This window comes from Ahaetulla prasina, chromosome 4 (genome assembly GCF_028640845.1).
Source record: "Ahaetulla prasina isolate Xishuangbanna chromosome 4, ASM2864084v1, whole genome shotgun sequence".
In the NCBI taxonomy this organism is placed as follows: domain Eukaryota; kingdom Metazoa; phylum Chordata; class Lepidosauria; order Squamata; family Colubridae; genus Ahaetulla; species Ahaetulla prasina.
In genome coordinates, this window is record NC_080542.1 from 45,620,544 (window position 1) to 45,642,808 (window position 22,265).

The 22,265-nt window shown below is 36.1% G+C and overlaps 1 protein-coding gene across 15 annotated transcripts in view; it reads right to left on the reverse strand.

The window, feature by feature from the left end:
- The window catches only part of CDK12 (cyclin dependent kinase 12), a 105,789-nt gene that overhangs the window by 57,445 nt on the left and 26,079 nt on the right, over positions 1-22,265 (reverse strand). For 6 of the 15 annotated variants that reach the window (XM_058181115.1, XM_058181113.1, XM_058181114.1 and 3 more), the window contains exons 11-16: positions 20,721-20,852; positions 19,476-19,693; positions 16,371-16,478; positions 15,596-16,051; positions 5,312-5,394; positions 5,043-5,135 (exon numbers count right to left, since the gene is read on the reverse strand). In XM_058181115.1, the coding sequence (XP_058037098.1) occupies positions 5,043-5,135; positions 5,312-5,394; positions 15,596-16,051; positions 16,371-16,478; positions 19,476-19,693; positions 20,721-20,852 (1,090 nt within the window). Of the gene's footprint in view, positions 1-5,042; positions 5,136-5,311; positions 5,395-12,368; positions 14,151-15,595; positions 16,055-16,370; positions 16,479-19,475; positions 19,694-20,720; positions 20,853-22,265 lie in introns of those variants that run through there. The other 9 variants (XM_058181117.1, XM_058181109.1, XM_058181104.1 and 6 more) reach the window with 6 other exon arrangements.

Genomic DNA, 22,265 nt, shown 5'->3' on the forward strand with positions numbered 1-22,265 from the left:
AATTGAACATAACTATTTTTGATTTTTAAAACTTATGCTTTTAAACCTAATATTTAAATATTTATTTTTAAAGTTTATTATGTTTGTTGTGTTGACATTCTTTTATGCTTGACAATGTGCTTTTCAAGAATCAATTCTGTTATTGTTTGTTAAAACAAGTGACATCAAATTATATAATGAATTAGAGCCAGTGTCAAATGAATTGCTGAGAACTAATTTTTGTAACTAATAATATGTATACATGTGTATGTATATACTAGTGTTAGCGAACCTTTTACTCACCAAGTGCCAAACAGGTATCTGCTCAGCGCGCTTTGCGCACATGCGTGCCATTCACGCTAATGTGCGACTCCTCCCCATACACTGCATGTGTAACCACACCATCTATGCATGCGCACAGCTTTCACATGTGTGCCCCACCATGCGCTGCGTGCACAATCTGCACATGTACATGGTTTTTGCATGCGTAATGTGCACACGTGAACGCCATCTGCGCATGTGCATGGTGCATACCGGTACTTTCACATGCAGGTGCAAACATGAACACATGCACAGGAGAGCTCCGAAGACCAGTTGGATCTCCTGAATTGCGCGCATGTGCACCAGAGGCCCAAACACCAGCTGGGGCGTGTGTGTATGTGCAGCTGCAGATGAGTTAGGCTACAGTTCACATGCCTGGAAAAATGGCTCTGCATGCCACGTTCAGCACGTGTGCCATAGATTCGCCATCACGGGTATATACTGTGTGCATGTGTGTTTGTCTATGTATGTATGTGTTAGATATCGATTCACTACACGCGGAAAAAGCTAGTCCTGGATTAGGGCATTCATTTTAACAAATGGATGTGCAACATTTACAAAACAACAGATAGCCAAAATAATAATAAACAACTTTTAACACAACAAGGCAACACATCAAAGGGAACAAGACACGGTTGCCCCTTTTTCCCCCTCCTTATTTTTATCAGCATTAGAAACATTAGCAAAGAAAATACCAAACATCAGGAAAACTCCTAAAATTTTAAATTAGCAACTCAAAAACATTCATTGAAATTACATGATGACAAAATTACATTTACAATTACCAAAGCAAAATACTCCTTAGTCCTCTTAATGAAATGTATATAGCAATATGGGCTTATGTCAGTTTATGGGTCTAATAAAGAAAAAAACTCAAATGCTGACATGAAATTTAGCAGAGGAAGAAAATAGAAGCGAGCTTTAACATTGCTGTTAAACAATGTTTAACAGGACTTTGGACTTTGTATGACCAAAAATCAGGATTTGTATAAAAATAACTACCTACAGCATTAGAAAAAATACAAGACGTATCTCCAGATGGGAAAAATAGATTTCACTAGGCTAAGTAGAACTATAGTAATCAAAATGAATATTTACCAACACTTAAATTTCTTTTTCTGATAGTTCTAGTACATATTGATAATATTAAATGATTGGCAGATATACTGAACTACATATGTGCCAATAAATTAAATTCAAAATTCTGTAGGACTCCAAAGATTGAGGTGGATTAATGGCTGCAAACTTTAAATTGTATTACAATACTAGCAGGTTAAGATAGTTTTAAGAGAGACCTGTATCTCTTGATCACTCAGTTACATCTATAGAGGAGACAGGACTTTCAAATGGTTTGCATGAATATCTCTACTAGACATAAACTGAAAAAAATCTATAAGTGATCATGTAATAAGTAATGTATTAGAATAAAAAGAAACAACAGAAAAAGGATCAGTCCAGAATATCTTCCCATTTCTATCATTATTACATATGAATTTTATTAAGATGAAGGTCCAAAACAATTGTTCAGCAGAGAGCTAATCATTTGTTCACATTGCAAGATTTAATTATTAAAATCATCCAAAACTCATTCACAATGGCCTAGTTTACCCGATCCATGTTAGTACTTCCAAATAGGCAGCAGAGTATTAAAAAAGGTAGAGGGGAATACTGAAAAAGTTGATTAAATTTGAAAAATCTCTAGTACATAACTCAGAACATTTATTGAATTATATTTATAGAGTTCTGATGCAGTTTGACTCAGGATCTGAACAAGCCGAAGACTATATTTAAATGGATGCAGTAATAGAGATGCAACCACTGGATTTTCAATGGAAGAAGAGAGTGAATTTACCACAAAAATGTTTTCAGAGAGAACTGATATAAAGTGAGTTATTGTGAATGTATTACCCAGTTTGATTACTAAAAGGAACAATTCATTATTTTAAAACTTGATGGAAATGGAATGAGTAGTTATTCAGAACTGATGATAACAACATTAAGCTCAACAATTCTGGAAAACAATTCATACTAGAATGAAGTAAAATTTAAAAACTGAATTCCCATTTCAACTTTTTATATTCTTATGCCAAATTTTATCAAACTATATACATTCTCACTGAATTGTCTTTATGTGTGATAATTGCTACAAGGATACTACATTACTATGTGTTTTGTACTGAAAAGTTAACCTGATCCCTTCCAAAATGGCTAAATTGTGAAAATAAGTTTCAATGTCTAGAATATATTCATACCTTAAAAGTAAATTTGACAAGAGATTTCAGCTCAAACTGGAAACCATTCTTAGATTATAATTTAATACATAAATTGGCACAATATAAAAGATTGGACTTGTGCATAATATCTATATTTCAGTTTTATGAGATAGCTAAATCAAAATAAAGTTTTAGTAATATAGACTGAATTCATTACAATATATATTTTATTTATTTATTTATTTATAATTTAATTTCTATACCGCCCTTCTCCCGAAGGACTCAGGGCGGTTTACAGCCATATTAAAACACAAAATACAATTAACAAATTTAAAAAAGAATTAAAAACAAATATTTAGTAGGCCGAATCAATTAAAACGGTCATAGACCGACATAAAACCCATATTAAAATTACAATTAAAAATAATTTTGTTCTATAATTTATATTGTGTTGATTGTGGCTCTTGATATTTTTTTGCAGTTTAAGTTTAATAATGACTGCTAATCTTTGATATGATATAATATTTAAAATATATTTAACTATTTACAACTAATCAATAGGATAGTAGAAAGTTATAACTTTAATGATATTTTAAAATCCCTGGTTTATTTATTTGTATTACTTTCTTTTAATCTTTTTTCATATTGTTTTTTGTACTTATTTAGGTATTTTCTTTTAAAAGTCCAATAAATAATTTACAAAAGACAAAGGAAGGAAGGAAGGAAGGAAGGAAGGAAGGAAGGAAGGAAGGAAGGAAGGAAGGAAGGAAGGAAGGAAGGAAGGAAGGAAGGAAGGAAGAAGGAAAAACCAATTAGTGCATTGAGAGAAGTCCTGAAGCTCTAAATATCTGCTTTAATTTCATTTCGCTAGCTCTATTGACCAACATGGAGTTGTTCAAATGTGGACTATTAGCCCCAGCCGGCGTGGTAAGGGTTTCTGAGGATTGCAGTTCAAAACAACCACAAGACATCAGGTTATTTACTACTTCTCTTCTCTGAAGAATGCAGAAATGGCTCCAACACTAAGCACTATTCCTTCAAAACACCCTCTTCTATCAGGCAGACCTATTCCGTTCCAATGGAAACACTGAAGCCAACTGAGAAATGTCTGGAATGCATGACATCTTCGCATGCCTCAATCTGCCTAAACACATTCCTCACACTGGACTTCAATATGCTTTGAATAATATTATTTAGATTGGGAATTAGAACATGGTATTTCTGCAACCTCTGGAAGGCCAAATGCAGGGGCAGGGCTGAGGTACTCTTGCTCTTTCTTTTGTAAAATGTTGCTTTTCCTGCCACTGACACTATGATATATCTTCCTAAAAATCACTGATGGAATTTATCAAATCTATTTAGGCTTAGTTGTTTTAAAATTAGGTTGCTAAACAAACTATAGCAGGGGCCCCAACCTTTCGGACCTCAGGGACCACTAAATTCATAATTTTAAATCCCGAGGACCACTAATATGATTTTTTTTAAAAGATAAGTAGTATTTAGTGCAATATAAAAAATGCAAATAATTTTTTTGCATACCACCAAAATTTTCTCACAGACCACCAGTGGTCCACAGACCACTGGTTGGTGACCACTGAACTATAGGATCCTGGTATATGTGAGATGAAATCGTAACGGTTCAGTTCACAGAGCCAAAACCAGGAAAACTATATTATTATGGGGAGGTTTGTTTGTAGGCGATGAGTGCAATATTGTATGAATGATCCATTAAGATCATATTTTATATCACTAAGTTACTTAATTTTTACTATGGGTGTTCATCTGCATTGATGATGCATGTTGCACTTGAATATTACGGGGAATCCCTGACATAGCCACCAGTACACCACTGAAATAATTAAAAAAATAAAAATAAAAATTGTGACTTGACAAAGATGTTTGTTTTACTATAGATGAGATAATAAGAAATGAAGACTGATTACTGTCGTGGGTTATTCAACAAGTTTATGGCAGAAACAAAATCTCATGCTCATAGCTCCATTTCTTAATCATGACCCTTCACTAGTTTCAAAGAACAACCCAGTTCAAAATATGTTAATTTGGGAGAGATATCATGGAATTGCAGAAAAACACTGTGATGCACTCTTATTTTGTTCAATATGTGGCTGATGCTAAAAGCATTATTAAAAAAAAACCTGGCAGAATCTCTAGATTTATTTTCTGCCCCTGTAGATACTATATATGGTATAAAAATATTATATTAATCATATATATTGACTTCTGTAAAACTTCACTCTAAGCTGCCACCGATTGTCTTTGTTCTGAACTTACGATTACACATAACTGGCAACTTCCCTACACACTGCATAGCTTGCCTCAATGGCTTGACCTACAATTATTGATTCCACTAGGGGACATTTCTATACCAGAATGCTATCAATAATCCAGAAAGTGTGGCAAGGCAGAAAAATAAAATCTCACTGATGTGGAGCTAATGCAGTAATCACTGCAGATAATATTGAAAAGCAATATATTGGAGATAACATCTTATGCAATGCAATTACTTACAAACTTTGGTTCTCCTCTCCCTGAAGAGTATGCTTCCTCGGCTGTTTCCTGGGCTGAAAGTAGACCTCTTTTAACCAATATCCAGAATTTAACCTGTAGTTGGGAAAAATAATTTTTGTTGTTGTTATTAAAGCATCTTAATTCAGATAGATGCAGTCAAGAGAACTCATGTAGCATAATGATTAAAAGCATGATTTAGGAGCCAGCCATCCTCCCACCCATTTGCTCAGCCTAGTTCCAATTTCAGGCAAAGTTAACCAAAAACTCACTTGGAGGCCTTCCACAAGCTGTGTTCTCTCAGCCTTCAGGGTCTGGTCAGAAATTTCAAGATCTGAGCCTCCTTCCCTGGTCTCTAAGGGAAATCTCAGAGTAAGGGGTCAAAACCAAGGACCATATTAATATTTTTATATTTGGCTCAAAAAAAGCCAGGTCATTTTTTTTCTATGCTAGCATGCTCCACCCCTTGCTCCAAGGCTCCACCTCCCAGTCAGCTGGACATTTGTTAGCCAATTGTGAGCACAAGAACACTACAAGCAAACCTTAAATGACTGCAGAATCTATTACTGAAATAATGCCGTTATCTTGTATCATTAAAAAAAATTAGAAACACAAATACTTTTATAGAGCTGTGATACTGTAAATAATTTTCTACTGCATAGATCAGAACTGTTTTAAAACTTCTACAAACATTCAAATTTATACATCATCACAGTTTGCAGTCAAACATCAGCTACAAGTGTTTGAATTCTAATGGCAAAGCATTCTGAACTAAATCCCTGCAAATTCTATGTCTATAGAAAACTTAAGGTGCCATAGGTTGGCTGAATCATACATGGAATTTGGCACTGGAAGGTCCCAGGTTTGCCTAATTTAGATGTGCAAATAAGTTGGCACAAGTATGTAATAACAATTTCATACTTGTTAGTGAAGTTAGTCCTTGTGTACTGGCAGCACTAAGTATACAACTCTCAAACAATACACTTGTGTGAACTGGTCCAGTAACTGAGATCTATTAGGACTGTTAACAGAATTGTGCCTTAAAAATGGTAAGTGGAACAAAGGGGCATATGATCATTAGGCCCACCTATAAATCTGGTTAGCCTTCTTAAAGGTGGTGTGTGGGTGTGTGGGTGTGTGTGTATGTGTATCTTTAAACCTAAAAGCAATTTCTGTTGAACAAATTATGCCTTATATGGTCATGTGTCTTTAAGGGATTGTGCTTATCTTCATATTTTAATTACTGGAGGTGAACCAGTTTGCTTGAGTGATGGGGAAGATTGTTCTTTGGACTTAGGATAGCATTCCCTAGCCTGATGCCCTTCAGATACGATGGGTTATATCTCTCATAACAACAATCCAATTCTAGTTGGAAATTATTGAACTGATGCTCCCAAAATACGAAGTATACAAGATTTGGAGCAAAGTGCTTTAGGTATAGCTGTCAAGATGGAAGCTGACCAAATAAACATGTTTTTTCATCCAAATATGATAGATTGTTGAGGTGAGCCTGTTTGTTATTTAAAACTGGGGCCTGTTCTGTATGGAAATGTGGATTTCCCCCTGCACAATTAAGTTTATGAGTGTAGTCTGTCACTATAGCACAGTGCAGGAAAAATGACCTCATAGCACAAACACAAGAATACATACTACTGTCTTTATCACTACCACCAAATAGGTCCTACTTTCCCCCATGTTTATATCATGGAGAAATGAACTATTCTAGTCTTGTGAGAAGAAACAATCACATACACCTATGTAGCAAAGACAAGAAAGACAGAAGCAATCTTCTTAGAGGGAGTTGGATAGACATTCTACCAAACAGGAGAAGAAGTCTATATGTAATTAATGTTGTAATGCGTATTTAAAAAGAGGAACAAAAGAGGAATCTTTTGTTATTTGATGTCTCATATTGTTAGTGTGCTCTATGGTTTCATTACAGCTATATTAGTTTTGCAGTTCAAATCTATAAATGACAAATAATTCATTTATGTCAGCTAAATGCATGGAAAGTTAAAGTGCTGACTTCATTACTATGGAGATCTTGATGCTCTCTGAGCTTGGTTGCTTTCTTGCAGGTGCTTCATTACCTGATAAGTAATATCACCAATGCTTTGATGATGTGCACTGATGTTACCTAGTTGGGTAATGGAATGTTTGCAAGCAAGCAACCAAACTCAGAGCAGTTTGGACTCCACAGTTCAACCGCAAGCTACCAATATATTTTCTTCTATTGGAAATACATTACTCCCTATATTTCCAATTTCCTGTAAAAATAATTCTACATAAAATAGAAAAGGCCAAAGACATTCTGCTATTTACATTTACATTTGTATGTGTGTATATCTACATAGAGATATGCATATATACAAATGTGTGTGCACATGAGCATGTGGTGTGTATCATGGAAATCTGAGCCTTAAAAGTAAAATATTGTTTAAAGGAAGACCATGCAGAAAAGTATATCATACCAAAATGTAGAACATATAGCTTTCCTTACACTAAATCAAGGAAGGCTATAAAAAGGAAGCACAAATTTGATAGCAGGAAATTTGAATTAAATTTGCTTATGAAATATATACTAATAGGCACAATGACCCAATATTGAAGCAGCAACAGCAGGATGTTGTGGCACCAGCAACTGAGTATCATTGTTGAGAAATAAGATGTGAAAGTTACAGGAAAGGCTTTCCCTGGAATTAAAATCATGAATACAGATTTGAGGCTTCTTGAAACTATTTTTCCATAATTAAAAATGCAGATTCCTAATCTAGCTATTTGAACATATGCAGCCACAAAAAGAAGTACCATATATTCAAATAGCTACATTAGCCTGCATTTCAATTTTCTGAATATTCTGTTTCAATATTTCAATGGAGACACTTAAATATTGTGAATTAGTTTTGTGTGTATTAACTGCTACTAAAATGCTAATTGCAATTCACAAACCTGCAGATCAAAGGCTGGAATTCTATTAAACTCAATGTGGTTTCTGTCCAAATACATACATGATTGTGCTGTACAGATAGTCCTCAAGTTAGAACCATTCTTTTAATGACAGTTTGAAGTTACAGTGGCCCTGAAAAAGTGACTTTTGTCCTTTTTTCACATTTTCAACTACTGCAGTATCCCTGTGCCCATGTGATCAAAGTTCGGATGGTTGGTAATTAGCATGTATTTATGAGTTACAGTGTCCTGGGCGTATGTCATCACTTTTTTATGATTTTCTTACAAGCAAAGTCAATGGGAAAGCAAATTTGCTTAATGCAGTGATTCATTTAACAATTGTGGCAAAAAAGGGCGTACAAAGGGGCAAAATTCACTTAACAAATGTCTTGCTTAGCTAAGGAAACTTGGGCTCAATTTTGGTCATAAGTTGAGGACTACCTGTATAAATTGGAAACTGTCAAAACTGATGGAATTTGTGAATTCTGAACAAATAAAAGCAGCCTGCATTTGTACAGGCAAGATATTTTGAAGTGAATACAGACAGAACTGCTCTATGTAAATCTGCCCACCTCCATTGTATCTTTCTCCTCTTTTGATTTACAATAATGATTTTAAAATAATATATTTAAAATAATGATTTTAGATATATGAGAGATGGCCATAGCTTGACAACATTTCAAAAGAGACAAGGGTTTTTGAAGAAAAATTTGACTAATTAGCAAGGGGAACTAATGCCCTGTCCTTTGCTCTTCTGACTAGCAAAATAGAAACCATACAATTGAAACTGATGAAAAGTAAAATATGCCAGCACTGTTTCAACCATATGGTTTAGACTAATCTGGATTATCTTTTTTCGGTGCAGAATTTTTATAATTATACAGCACACAAACAGCTCTTGTGCATGAGTTGCAGCGATGCTTTATAATATTGAAACTGTACAGGCAATTAATCAACCACCACTGGACTATTTAAACAGGATCAAGGCCTCGATGTAGCTTGCAATTTCTCACTTTGCATTCTTTATTCTTGAAGTTATAGCTTTTTGTTATGTATTTCTTGCACTGCAATAATAGGAGTTACGGGTAAATGATGGACCATGAAGATTTACAAATAGAATAATGACCACCTTACAGGACAGAGGCACAAACCAGTACCACTAACACTGATATTTCATTTTTGTTTTCCCCTCATTTTGCATCCTTGAGCAGCCCTTTCTCAGATGAGCACAATATATTTTTAAGATCTCAGGTGCTGTTCACACTTGATATTGTCCAGGTCTGTGTCTTGCATTTGCTTTGCACAGTTGGAAAACAATCTATTATTTGCCTGTACTATATCTACATATTGCATAGGAAAGATCAGTGAACTGACTGACCTTTAGGGAAGACTTGCCCTGACATCACTGATCTGAACTTTGAATAAATTTGCCAGATAGAAGTACTCTCATCTTCATACATTGGAATTTACAGGCAGCAACTCATTTTCGTTGCATTTTTCCAACACTAAAAATAGATATGGTCTTAAACATTAGCATGATGAATCACTAATTTTTTTTCTTTTGTGGGGTGAAGGGTTGTAGAAAATGTTGCAAGTAAGTAGTTTTACAATGATCCCTGAAAGTGCTATTGTTAATGTACTTGACAAGAGAAGCTAATGTTCTGTTACAGGAGTACTGTACTTCTGAAGTTGTAACAGACAAGAAAACTCCAGCTTTGATAAATACAATCACTATTTTATTAGAGGTATTCTGCCATATTCTTTTGTCAAAAGGTATGTATGTGTCAGTTTTCCAACTATTTTGAAAAGTATTAAATCCAAAGAATGAAGGCACTTAGTATGTGATGGCTACTTCATATATGCAAGTAATTATTTGCAAGGAAGTACAGGTAGTCCTTGACTTACAACAGTTCATTTAATGACCATTTGAAGTGACAACGGCACTGAAAAAAGTGACTTATGACCGTTTCTCAAAATTATGACCGTTGCAGCATCCTTATAATCATGCGATCAAAATTCAGACGCTTGGCAACTTAGCTTGTATTTATGATGGTTGCAATGTTCCGGGGTCACGTGATTATCCTTTGTGACCTTCTGACAAGTAAAATCAATGGCAAAGCCAGAGTCACTTAGCAACCATGTTACTAATGTAACAACTGCATTGTTATAGTTAACAACTGTGGCAAGAAAGGTCATAAAATGATGCAAAATTCACTTAACAACTCTCACTTAGCAACAGACATTTTGGGCTCCATTGTGGTCATAAGTCAAGGGCTACCTGTAACAGGAAAGCACCTGAAATTCCAAATTAGGGATTTATGCTAATCAAATATTTAAAACTGACCCTTTTTCCCCCTCCAAAGTAGGCCTATTTATATCTTCTGATATAAATAAATGGTATTTATATCTTCTTCTACCTCTTAGCACTTAGTAACCTTTTAAAAAAAAGTTTCTGCAGTTTCACCCAAGTTAATTGGATATTATAATTCCTTAAGAATACAGAGTACTCCTTAAAAGAAACCATGGCAATCAAGATCAGGACACCATCCTACAGAAAGGAGAAGGTGGGGTGAGGAATAAAGTAATGGTCCAGGGTGAACTCAATTTACAGCTCTGCTGAAGAGCGCTAATTCAGAAATCTTAATACGGTTCAATTATGGAAGATTTTAAAAATGAACAAGGCAACCATGTGTTTATAAAAAAAAAAAACCAAGGCAACCATGTATATAAAAACTGGTAAGATAGTTGTTGAGAATTCAGGAATTAGAGTAATCATTTTCTCAATTCCCTCCCAATGTATCTTTAACTATACTAAAATTCAAAGCAATTCCTTACTTCATTCAATGTACCAAACTAGATACTGGTATTCTGCAAACCCTGTACGCCTGTTCTGCATATGACAAAGCATGAAAAAAAAAAGGGAGCTGAAAAGACTCCTTTTTAAAACAATAAAAAATATCTTCCAAATCAATTTGCAACAGCAAATTCTTCACTTGAAGTTAATTTTCTATGGTGGTTGTGCTATGCTTCTAATTCAAAAGTTTTTTAAAAGTGCTTTGAAATGCGCTAAGTGTGCATACATGGCAACATTCCTTAAACCAAATACATTTTTCCCAGGATCACAGAGTACCAGTAATTCTAGAGGACAACTGCAAGATCTTTGGGGGGGGGGGGGGATTTTTCTGAAGCACCTACTTCTTTTGGAATCCAAAATGCTGCGTAATTCTGGTTGTAGAGTTTGATTACATGCCTTCAAGTTGATATCAATTCTAAATCACGACACAGATTTTCTCCGTGACAATCTGTCCCTAATCTGGCCTTTCATGTCCAATGGTAGGGAAAAAACCTTGAAGCAGGTGATTGAATTTGTGATGCTCAAATTCTTTCAGGTGAATACAAGAAAAAATGAATGGCCATATGGCTAAATGATAACTCTGTCTTTAGACAAAAGAAAGGATAGAAAGAATATGGAAGGATGGAGAACAGCAAAGGCATAATTGGGATACCAGGACAGCTTAAGCTTGCTAACGTAAAAAAACATCAAGAAAAATGCATAATAAAGAAGGGGGGATCAGAGAGAGAAAACCCTCCCTTTTATTTACCATATTCTGCACATATAATACTTTTTTTTTTTTTGCACATTAAGTATGAACTGAAGATTTAAAAGTACACACAAAATTTACACTTGGAATTTTGCAAACTTTCTACACTTTGCAGAACAAAGAAAACAGTATTTTTCTAATATAATATAAGGTGGCACATTACTATACTAAATGATTCCCTCTCATCCCTTTGTTTCAATTTCAATTATGGAATCACTCCCTCATCATATTTAAGGTATATTCAGCAGCAATGTGCTTCCCCAAATATTGCAGTTTTTCTTCTCTATAATATGAAAGCAGTTTTTTTAAATGAATGATCTATAGCAACTATCAAAATTTGCTGTGCCTTTCAATTTCTAACATGCTTCTTTGAAAACCCTCATTTCAAAGAATTGGAAGTGGGAGGAAGTGGAGCTATGTTACTAAGAAATTATATCTTTCCATAATTCTGCATTTTGAAATCTTGGAGCATTATAGTTTCCAGTGTAATTTTTTACAAAAATCTACATGGGGGAGAGGAATAAAAAAAAATTGAAATTGAAAATTAATCAGTATGAGTGAAACTACTAAAGCAAAAAAAAATAAAAATAGAGTTAAAAATAAGAGTAAGTACCCTCATTTTATTGAGGAATGTTCCAAAAAGTCTTCTCAAACACTGAAAACAGTGTTTTATCATATAAGAGATATCAACACTTATCTTTTAAAGACTGAGAAAAAAATAAACCTATTCAAGTTTCCTTCATTTTAGTATTAAATACCCTCCACCCCAAGAATTTAAGAATTACAAAGTTTTTGGTTTTTATTTTATTTTAGCCATTCACTCAGGCTGTATGAACTTCAACAAAAAGACACTTGCCATTCTTAAGAGAGAAAATTTAAAAAAATCATTCCATCCACTACTCAATGGACTCACTACAGAAACTTAGTTCAGCTAAGGTTTGGAAGTGAGTATAACAGCACAGGGCTTTTCACAGTAAACCAGGGAACAGCTTACCCTTGGAAGAATGTAGCCTCCTGCCTTTTCACAGAAAGAAACAGTAACTAAGAGGGAAAATATCCCAAGACTTACATAACATAAACATTTTTTTCTAATTCAGTATAAAAGGCATGTAGGCACCATCTGACAAATCTTGAAACTCAAGAAGGCAAGGGAAAAACAAAACATGTATGGACTTTGCAATACTGAGATTAGATCTACATGAGCCGTAGAATGAGCTGACCGAGTGACTAATGGTGCTAAACTGCACTTTTCAAGCATTCTTCTTCCGAGAAAGGTGCAGTCTTGGCTTTAGAAAGAAGATTAATACAGCCAAGGGGATGCTGGGCTATTCTCTCTCTCCATAATATGCTCAATTTTCTACCTACAAGAGGGAACATTTCTGTCTCTTACTCCATGTGTGGATTTCTCCACCTGCTATTTGAAATAGTACAGCTCATTCTAAGACTTCATTCTGCAAAAAAGATAGACCAAGACACTGATTCAACTCATCCAGATCTTCAGTGGGCTGTCAGAAATAGCTCAAGTCATACAAGAACATTCAATTCAAAGAATCCAATTTATTCTTTTACCTAAGAAATCTTACCGTCTTTTCCCTCTCCCTCCCCACCACACGCTTGTCAATGTAGCAAAACTCATCACATCAAACCCAAATCAGTAGATTTTGGGGGATGGAATGATGTCACAAAAAGGCTAAAGAATTTTCACTCTAAAGCCCTGAGGGGAAAGAAACAGAGCAGCCCAGTGAGCAAAAGGGGGGAAAGTATCAACCATTTCTATAGTAGGTGGTCAATGGTTTGCCCATCAAACTAGTTGCTCTGAGGTTAAGAGAATAAGAAAGTAAACACTACTCCCCTCATGCCACCTTTTAATCATTTTAATAAGGTGCCCCTCTTCCTCCTCTTGGAGGTACTCTATTCTGCCCACGAAATGCTTTCCCGTATGCAGTGGACTGGGCAGGGTTTCCCCACGTGTGGCTTGTTCCTGTGTCACTCGAATTTGTTACTCCCACCTCATTGTAGTTATGAATTTTGGCCTCTGAGTGTACCAGTGTATTGTTACTCCCCTCAGTTTTGATGAAGGACTGCCCAACGGCAGACTGTATCGCTAAAGGAACTTGGGCGAAACGGAGGTCCTGGTCCCCAGGGAACTGAACTGATCCTGTGCTCTGGTAACTGCTGGACTCCCTGATGTGGCTTGTGGAACCCAGGAAGGTCCTATTTTTCCCCGCGGTTGGGGATGATGTCTCTGTTAAAGTCTGGATGGAATTTCTTTCATCAACATCAAAGTTGCAGCCCTCGGGCCCGTCGGTGCTGTAAGTCCTGGATGAAGTTTGTGACTTGGTGTATTCCGAGGAGGGCTTCCCAACTTGGGGTTCCTGCTTTGGGTGGCTCAGCAGCCCTGCCTCTTGCTGGGATAAAAGTTGGAGGAGAGCGGCTGTCATAGCCGGATTCAACTCCTGAGATGCATTAGAGTTGTTCTCTTCAGCCAGATTGGATGGTGGCAGCGGTGATGGTCCAGGAGGCTCAGGGGGTCTCTTCTCTGGTGGGAGAATGTGAGGACAGGCTGTGGAATGGTTACTTCTTTTAAACACCATCTCATAAGTACATGTGAACAAACATTAAACATTTCAGAGACAGATATAAAGGAAGTGGGCAAATTTAGGGAAGAGAACATTCTTTGAATAAAATAACTTCCAGATTATCAGACATAAAAAGGATTGCATACTGCAGGACTCAAAAATTCTCGTTCTGAGATCTTTGAGAGCCACTGCCAGTCAGGGTAATAGCTGTGTGTGCTTTCAAACTTTTTCTTAAAGAGGTAAAACAAAACAAAACAAATTTCTGCATCAAACTTATCTAAATTCTGGGACCCATGTAAAAGATAATCATTTCTGTTTTTTACTGTTTATTATACATCTGATTGTTAAGTTACAAAGATCTAGGCAGGGTACTGAAGTTGTCGTCCCCCCCATCCCCCCCCCCAGAAAAAATGGTGCTGAATCCCTCCTTCATCTTCTTTAATTTCAGCAGTCATGGCCCACGTATTTTCAAATGCTATCTCTGAAAATAAAATAGTTAAATATACTCCTTTAAACAAATGAAAATATTATTTTCACTATGAAGAATATCATATAAACAACAAAAATCCATATAGAATATACAATAGCCCTTCCCACAATCAAAACCCACATGGAATACCCCAAAGAAGAAATGTATAATGATCCAATTGTACAAGAGACCAAGCAAAATGCTGCTCATTTCCATTTTGGTAAAATGTAGGGATTCTCCCCATAGTTACCTCAGATATCCCAAACCATTGAAGCTGATAAGAATGGACCCTCTCCACCAATATTAGCCTAGTTCAGAATAAGCATCTGGCCTTTCTACTTCAGTTTAGACTGTGGTAGTTTCTTTCATAGGAAGGGTGAGATGATGGGGCAGGCCTCAGTGGGAGAATCTGTGTCCTCTCATATGTAGAACAGACTTCTTTTGATCTCCTTTCCTCAGCACAGATCAGCAACTATTTTAAGTTCACCTTCATAAAGGACTTAAAGATTTAATTAGAATAACATTAATTATAGGTTTTATTCTTCTAATATTCTAAAAACTAGATGTAAGGTTTCTAAGCACAAAGCTAGGGCAGTAATGAGGAGGACTAGGATCTAGTCTTCTCAGTACCATGCTAGCTTCCATGTGCATGAAACCTGACATGAGAGAGTATCTGAGCAATCACTTCTCAATTTAACAAGGTGCATGCCAAGACTTCCCAGCCTTACATCCTGAAAATTTTTTCACGAGAAGCTAGGGCTGAGTACACAACTCGCTCAAGGTCTTATGATGAGTATTTTCAGGAACCCAAAACTGTCGCCAGATTCCACACACACTCAGAGACGACTACCAGGCTTGGTTAAAGAATATTCAAAGAGTTTTTTATTTACCACATGGAAAGACCCATATAATCTTTCCCCCTTAAGTCCTAGGAGAAAGGGGGTGTCTCAATTTATTTACCTGCAGTTTCCTCCTGAGGCAAAGTGGGGGTTTTCCGTGGCCCCCGTAGATCGCTGTTCTTGTCACTGCTATTCTGCTCTGTATTTGTTGCAGGCTCTTGGGTTTTAATTAGCTGGCTCAGCAAAACTGCCAGAACGCTTTGCATGTCACCCTGAGTGCCTGTTGCTTCAGGAGTGGGTTGTTCCTCAGAGGGATGGCCTGGTGGGGGTGGTTCTTCAACAGATGTTTCCGCTTCAGGCACTTTCTGGGAATCCTGCACTTGCTGAGTGGTGGTGGCTTCATTGAGTGCATTGATAGATTGGTTAAGGGCCTCTAGCTGTTGCTGCATCTCAGGGTTTGAATGAATGTTGAGTAGCTGGGCCATCTGTGGAACACTTAGGTCTGTCTGGCTCTGCAACAAGTTCAGTAAGACCGCTAGCTCACTCTGATTCAGCTGCTGTGTGATGTCACCGAGACCTGCTGAAAACATGAAGCAAGGCACCAGGGAACAGAAAAAGAAGCAAAAAGACCTTAGAAAAAGTAGAGCAGGAAATTGTCTATGTGTAATTCTACCTCTTGCTTACAGACACATTTAGTGTTACTCTCCTCTTTTCCTTCAATAAATAATAATTTTTAAAAATTATTTAATGTAATAATAATAAATGACAGAGCAATCTAAGAACAGAGTGCATACACAGGGGCAAACAGAAATGTCAACCAGAGGAATTCAAAATACTAGTAGGAGACTCATTCAAAATGCTTGAGAGAGAACTATCATATAAGCCCAGCTTCTCACCTGACACATCAGGATGGATTGTATGCCTACTTGCGGAGCTGAATCTATGGAAACATCTCTCAGTCTGGTATCCTCTACTCATCTGGAATTTAGCCTTCTTGTTACTAGCTGGAGATTATAAAAACTAAAGTTCAGGAAAACTGACATTCACTAATTTGGGGGGAGTCAGTCTAGACTGTAGAACTGGAAGGCACATGTTTCACCTTTATTTACATGGCTACACTATTAAGAAAATTCCTCTGTTTGGTCCAGTTTTATACACCTGTAATTTGCACTACTGCCTGTTGGAATTGCAGCCTCAGCTCCCTTGGTGCACTTGCCCCATCTGTCTTCAGTTTCCAGAATTTTGCTCTTTTTAGTGTGGTGGATGATAGATGTCCGGAAAGACAGAAAAATGAACCTGTTAATTTTACTGGAACTCTTCAGAAACTATTAATGCATTAGTCTTTTGGAAAGATCTTCTAAACTGAGAACAAAAAGCAGCATTTTAGTGATTTATAATCTGTTTTTTCCAATCTCCAGGACTGTTTTTGGTGTGATTTGTAACAAGGTCCTTAGATGAGCAGATATGCTAAATAAGTCTTTGAAATCAGTGATATACCAAATGAACCAAAGGAGATGCTAGGACTGGATGCTTCAACAGTCCTTCAATGGTTAATTAACTGTAGGAGTGTGCCTCAATGACTAAAATAATTGTGTATCACAAAAGTAAATGTGACACAGAATTTAATTCAAACTGGACACAATTCTTCAATTATAATTCAATATATAGATTCTATCACATGCAAAATTTAAATACCTCTCTGCGTAAATTTATTAATAAAATACAGCCAATGATCAATAGGACTGCAAAGTCTATATTTGTAATTTCACAGGACTTCTAAAGCAGAGTAGACTTAATAATATGGACTGAATTTATTGAGATTTACAAATTTACAAATTTCATTTTATGATTTATATTGCATTGAGGATGTTTCTAGATATATATGCTTTGCTTAGAGCTTAAGAGTGATGTTCAAGCTTTTAAAATGATATAACGTATTCTATTATTCACAATCAGTTAATTATATTCTGGAAATCCCAAAGGTGCTTTTTTTCAAGAGGCAACTAGACTTTCTGATTTTTCTTTGAAGATATTTCACCTCTCATCTAAGAAGCTTCTTCAGCTCTAACTGGATGGTGGGGAATGGAAGGATTTATACTCTTGCAGACAGCTGGTCATTTTAAGCAGGTCGTTAAGGTCACCTGGAGTTAGATTCAGCAGTTCATCCTCATTTAAAAGACACAGGCCACTCTTTTGAAATCAACAAAGTCCATATTTTGGGCAGAGAGGATGGCTGGTTTGAAAGAGGCGTTAAAGAAGCCATTTATGTCAAAATTGAACAGCCTTCTCTCAAGGGGAGAGAAGGGGAGGGATACGACATCATCTATCTCCTATCTACAACACAGTCCTTTCAACAGTTCCAAGAAGTTCCACACCCATTTGCACCATTCAGGTGACAGCTCTCTAAAAAATGCAAATGACCAGCTGTCTGCAAGGAGCATAAATCCTTCCATTCCCCACCATCCAGCCAGAGTTGAAGAAACTTCTTAGATGAGAAGCGAAACATCTTCAAAGAAAAACCAAAAAGTACAGTTGCTTCTTGGAAAAAGCATCTTTGTAACAACTATGACCTGGATAACTGAGAATCTCCAGACATATTCTGAAAAATTATTATCCCTAAATCATTTGTAAATCTCTTTCTTACTTTTTTGTCCCTTTTGTTTTTTCCCGTCTAATAAGGTAAAGGTAAAAGTTTCCCCTATCCAGTTGTGTCTGACTCTAGGGGTCAGTGCTCATCTGTGTTTCTTGGCCAAGGGAGCCAGCACTGTCCAAAGACATTTCTGTGGTCATGTGGCCAGTGTATACCAAGGGGCAGGGAACACTGTTACCTTCCCACTATAAATAGGACCAATAGTGGTACCTATTTATCTACTTGCATTTGCATGCTTTAAAACTGCTAGGTGGGCAGGAGCTGGGGCAGGTAAGGGAATTCACCCCACTGCACAGCACTTAGGTCTCAAAGCTGGGCTGTCAGCTTTCCAGCTGACAAGCTCAGCGTTTTTAACCACAGAGCCACAGCACTCCCAAAAAAACATTTATTAGAAATGTTTAATAAAAACATATTAGAGGAGAGTTCTAGTTTCTGAACAGGCAAAAGTAAACCCTGTCTGAAAACACATACTATTGACTGAGTTGCATGATGCATTGTATGTATATTGTTTATTATATACATATGTGAATGGGAATTCATCACATGTAAAATAATAAAGAGATTTCCATCAAAAGACTGCTAAAATAAAATCCAGAAAATTTACTGGCTCTTTACCCAGGCCTTTGACAATAGAGAGTAAGACTCCGTGCTTCATTATGCTTGCCATTTTTTACCATTATCTTTTCTCTTATTAATTTTATTATAATTTGATTGTTATGAGCTACCCACAGTCATTGACAGCTACCAGTAGGTGGCCTACAAGTTTAATAAATGATTATTATTGTATAAATTTCCAAAAACTACCCAGAAACTTTAATAAAGGTGGAATAAAGTTAAGAAATGTCTAATCAAAATTGGCTATAAAGAATATATCACTAATATGCATATGTTTTTTAAAAAGTACATATTATATTCTAAGTACATCTAAAGGCAGTTTGGAAATTGTCCACTTTATAAAATTTCTTCCCAAATAGATTTGCAAGGACCTATTCAATTTCCCTCCTACCCAAATCCAATGCTTTAATCATAACTTCCTGTTTTAATTATACATTATATTATTAATAATAGTATATATAATAATAACTTAAAGATATATTAAAAGATACCAGTTCTTATGCTAGGTTTCTTATAATTGATTTCCTTGAGAGCTATCTCAGAACAAGTTAATTGAAGATGCGATATAAATATATAAATGTAATATTTGCAATAGGATTACCTTTTTCTCATGCTATGATGCATAATCCGTTTCAAAATTATTACTTATGATTTGAATTTCCAAGTATTTAAGAAAGCAAAAAAAATATTTCCAATTAATTAAACCTTGAAGGATTTTCCTAGGTTACACACTAACCAAATGAATCTCCAGCACCAGGTTGTATTTTGATCTGAGCAGGCTGGGGAGGTACTGGGCTGCTATGATTCTTGATAGCTTCAGCGCTTATTATTACGGAGGCTGTGTCCTTCCGGGAAACCTTTGCCAAGGGAGGTTCCTCCACCACAATCCCGCTTTGCCGCTGCCGCCGGCGTTTCTTACTCCAGAGTTCATGACAATCCTGCCAACGAGGGAGGCTAGAAAGACAACAGACAAACATTAGAGACAACAGCAGCAAGTGCAAATAATCAAAAGAAAAATTCTATGAAATATAAAATTCTATGAAAAATAATCAAAAGAAAAATTATATGAAATATTGGTATTTCTTTTTTTTATTATTTATTAGATTTTTATACCGCCCTTCTCCCGAAGGACTCAGGGCGGTGTACAGCCAATTTTAAAAAAATACAATATACAATTAAAACATAGATGGCCAAGTTTAAAATAATTAAATTTAAAACCCTTAAAATTCATAAAATAGTAACCCCAGTTAAGTAATATTTAAAAATTTAAGCCAGTCCCGCTTGAATAAATAAGTGCGTTTTCAGCTCACGGCGGAAGGTCCGAAGGTCAGGTATTTGACGCAAACCAGGGGGAAGTTCGTTCCAAAGCGTAGGAGCCCCCACAGAGAAGGCCCTTCCCCTGGGGGCCGCCATTTCTCTTATTTTAGATTATGTTTATCCCAATAGTCCAACACAAAACTCTTTCCCATGTGTTAGCAATTCTTATATAAGTCAAAAGGAAGGTCATTTGGAGTGAGTGAATGAAAGGAGGAATAAACCTTGTCTTAGACTTCACAAAAGGCTTTAAAGCTATATAAAAGCCACAAGAAATTGCACCACTCCTTTTTTAAAGCTTAGGGCATATATATATCAAGGGCCACGTCAGTTAATAAAAATCTGGAGTTGCAGAAAAAATGTGGTTTGAATTTAGACATGTCTATTTTTTTCTTTGATTAAACAATTTTCTCCTTGCCTCATCTACCTGTAGCTCCAAGAGACTCCAAGGGACCTTGACACCCACACACACCCCAAATGTGGAAGGTGGCTACATGAAGACATATCACAGGAATAAAGGGAATGCCAGCAGCATCTTTTTGCACGTGCAAAGAAAAAGCAGACATCGGGACTGAAGTACAAGATAGGTAATTCTAAGCTATTGACCAAATTTGAATTAGCTTGCAAACCAAGGGAAGGTGTCTTTTTCCTTTAGCAGGATACTTACTCCGGAGGATCCATCTTGCTGATATCAACATCCTTTAGGAAATCACTCTGCAAGGCTTGCTCTGCTGTACATCGTTTATTGGGGTCCAGTGTTAGCATATGGTCTAGTAAATCGAGGGCAGCAGAAGGAATGCTAGAAAATGAGAAAAAATATGGGGAGGAGAGCCCAGAGTTGCCACAATAATCAGCACTGTTATTTATTTATTTATATTTCCCATTTCTTAACCACCGATATTTCTCAAGGAGTGGGCCTGGGTAGTGTACTATGTAATTAACATATAAAAGCAACATTAAAATATTTAAATTAACTGACACTATAAAATTTCAGAAGTCAAATTACTTGATATAATTTTCAAATATTTAAGACAACCTGTTTTCTTAAGTTTTTATCAGGCAAGGCCAATCTATAACGTACAAATACGTATTTTGTGCCTCCAACATCCTTTCCAACTATGAATAATACTTCAATATAAGTTTCCAAATATACTTCAAGAAACCTGTGGAACACCAACATTTGGTGCATTATGCTTTTGCCAGGAAATTCAACTGATACACAGATAGTCCTTGACTTATGACAATTAAGCCCAAAAATTCTGTTGCCAAGTGAGACAGTTGTTAAGGGAGTTTTATCCCATTTATTTCTTGCCACAGTTGTTAAGCGAATCACTGCAGTTGTTAAAAGTTAGTAACACAGTTGTTAACTGAATCTGGCTTCCCCATTGATTTTGTCAGAAGGTCTCAAAAGGTGATCACATGACCCCAGAACATTGCAAACGTCATAAATATGAGTCAGTTGCTAAGCGTCTGAATTTTGATCACCATGGGGATGCTGTGATGGTTGTAAATGTGAAAAATGGTAATAAGTCACTTTTTTCAGTGCTGTTGTAATTTTGAATGGTCATTAAATGAATTGTAAATAAAGGACTATCTGTACTGCAATTTGATACTTATGAGTATATGATTCTGGTAATTTGTGCTTCAAACCCATTTGTTTATGATTATCAATTGTAAAGTGTTTGCCTGAAGAACTGTTAGTAGTCAAAGCAGATATTTTTGGATTACATGGGCGAAGTTTATTTCATATTAATCATCTCCATATGTTCATTTAAAAATCAATCCAATATACCAGCTCTAGAAGAAAGGAAGGGATAATCTTAAAGTGATATCAGCAGTATTGGGATTAAATCACTTGAAATTGAGGACACCTGTATGGATTTGCTCATTTCTTTCCTGCTCAAAGCCTACTGTCTCAGACATGGATCTAATACTCTTTTCTGACTAACCAGATGATTATGCCTCCATTCATTTCCATCAGGTGTACATGGCTGTGGCATACACAGTAATTCAAATGAATGCATAATCTATGTGCTGACAAAAGAGACTATGATTTGGGAATTTGGCAGAAAAATTTACATTTACTCATATCCATATCGTTCTCCATTCAACTCAAGACACAGTTGAGATGAATAAACAGTAATACCAGTACCAATTATTTATTTTAGAAAAGCAGTGCTAATGAAATGAGATTTGTAGCATACTTTAAGTT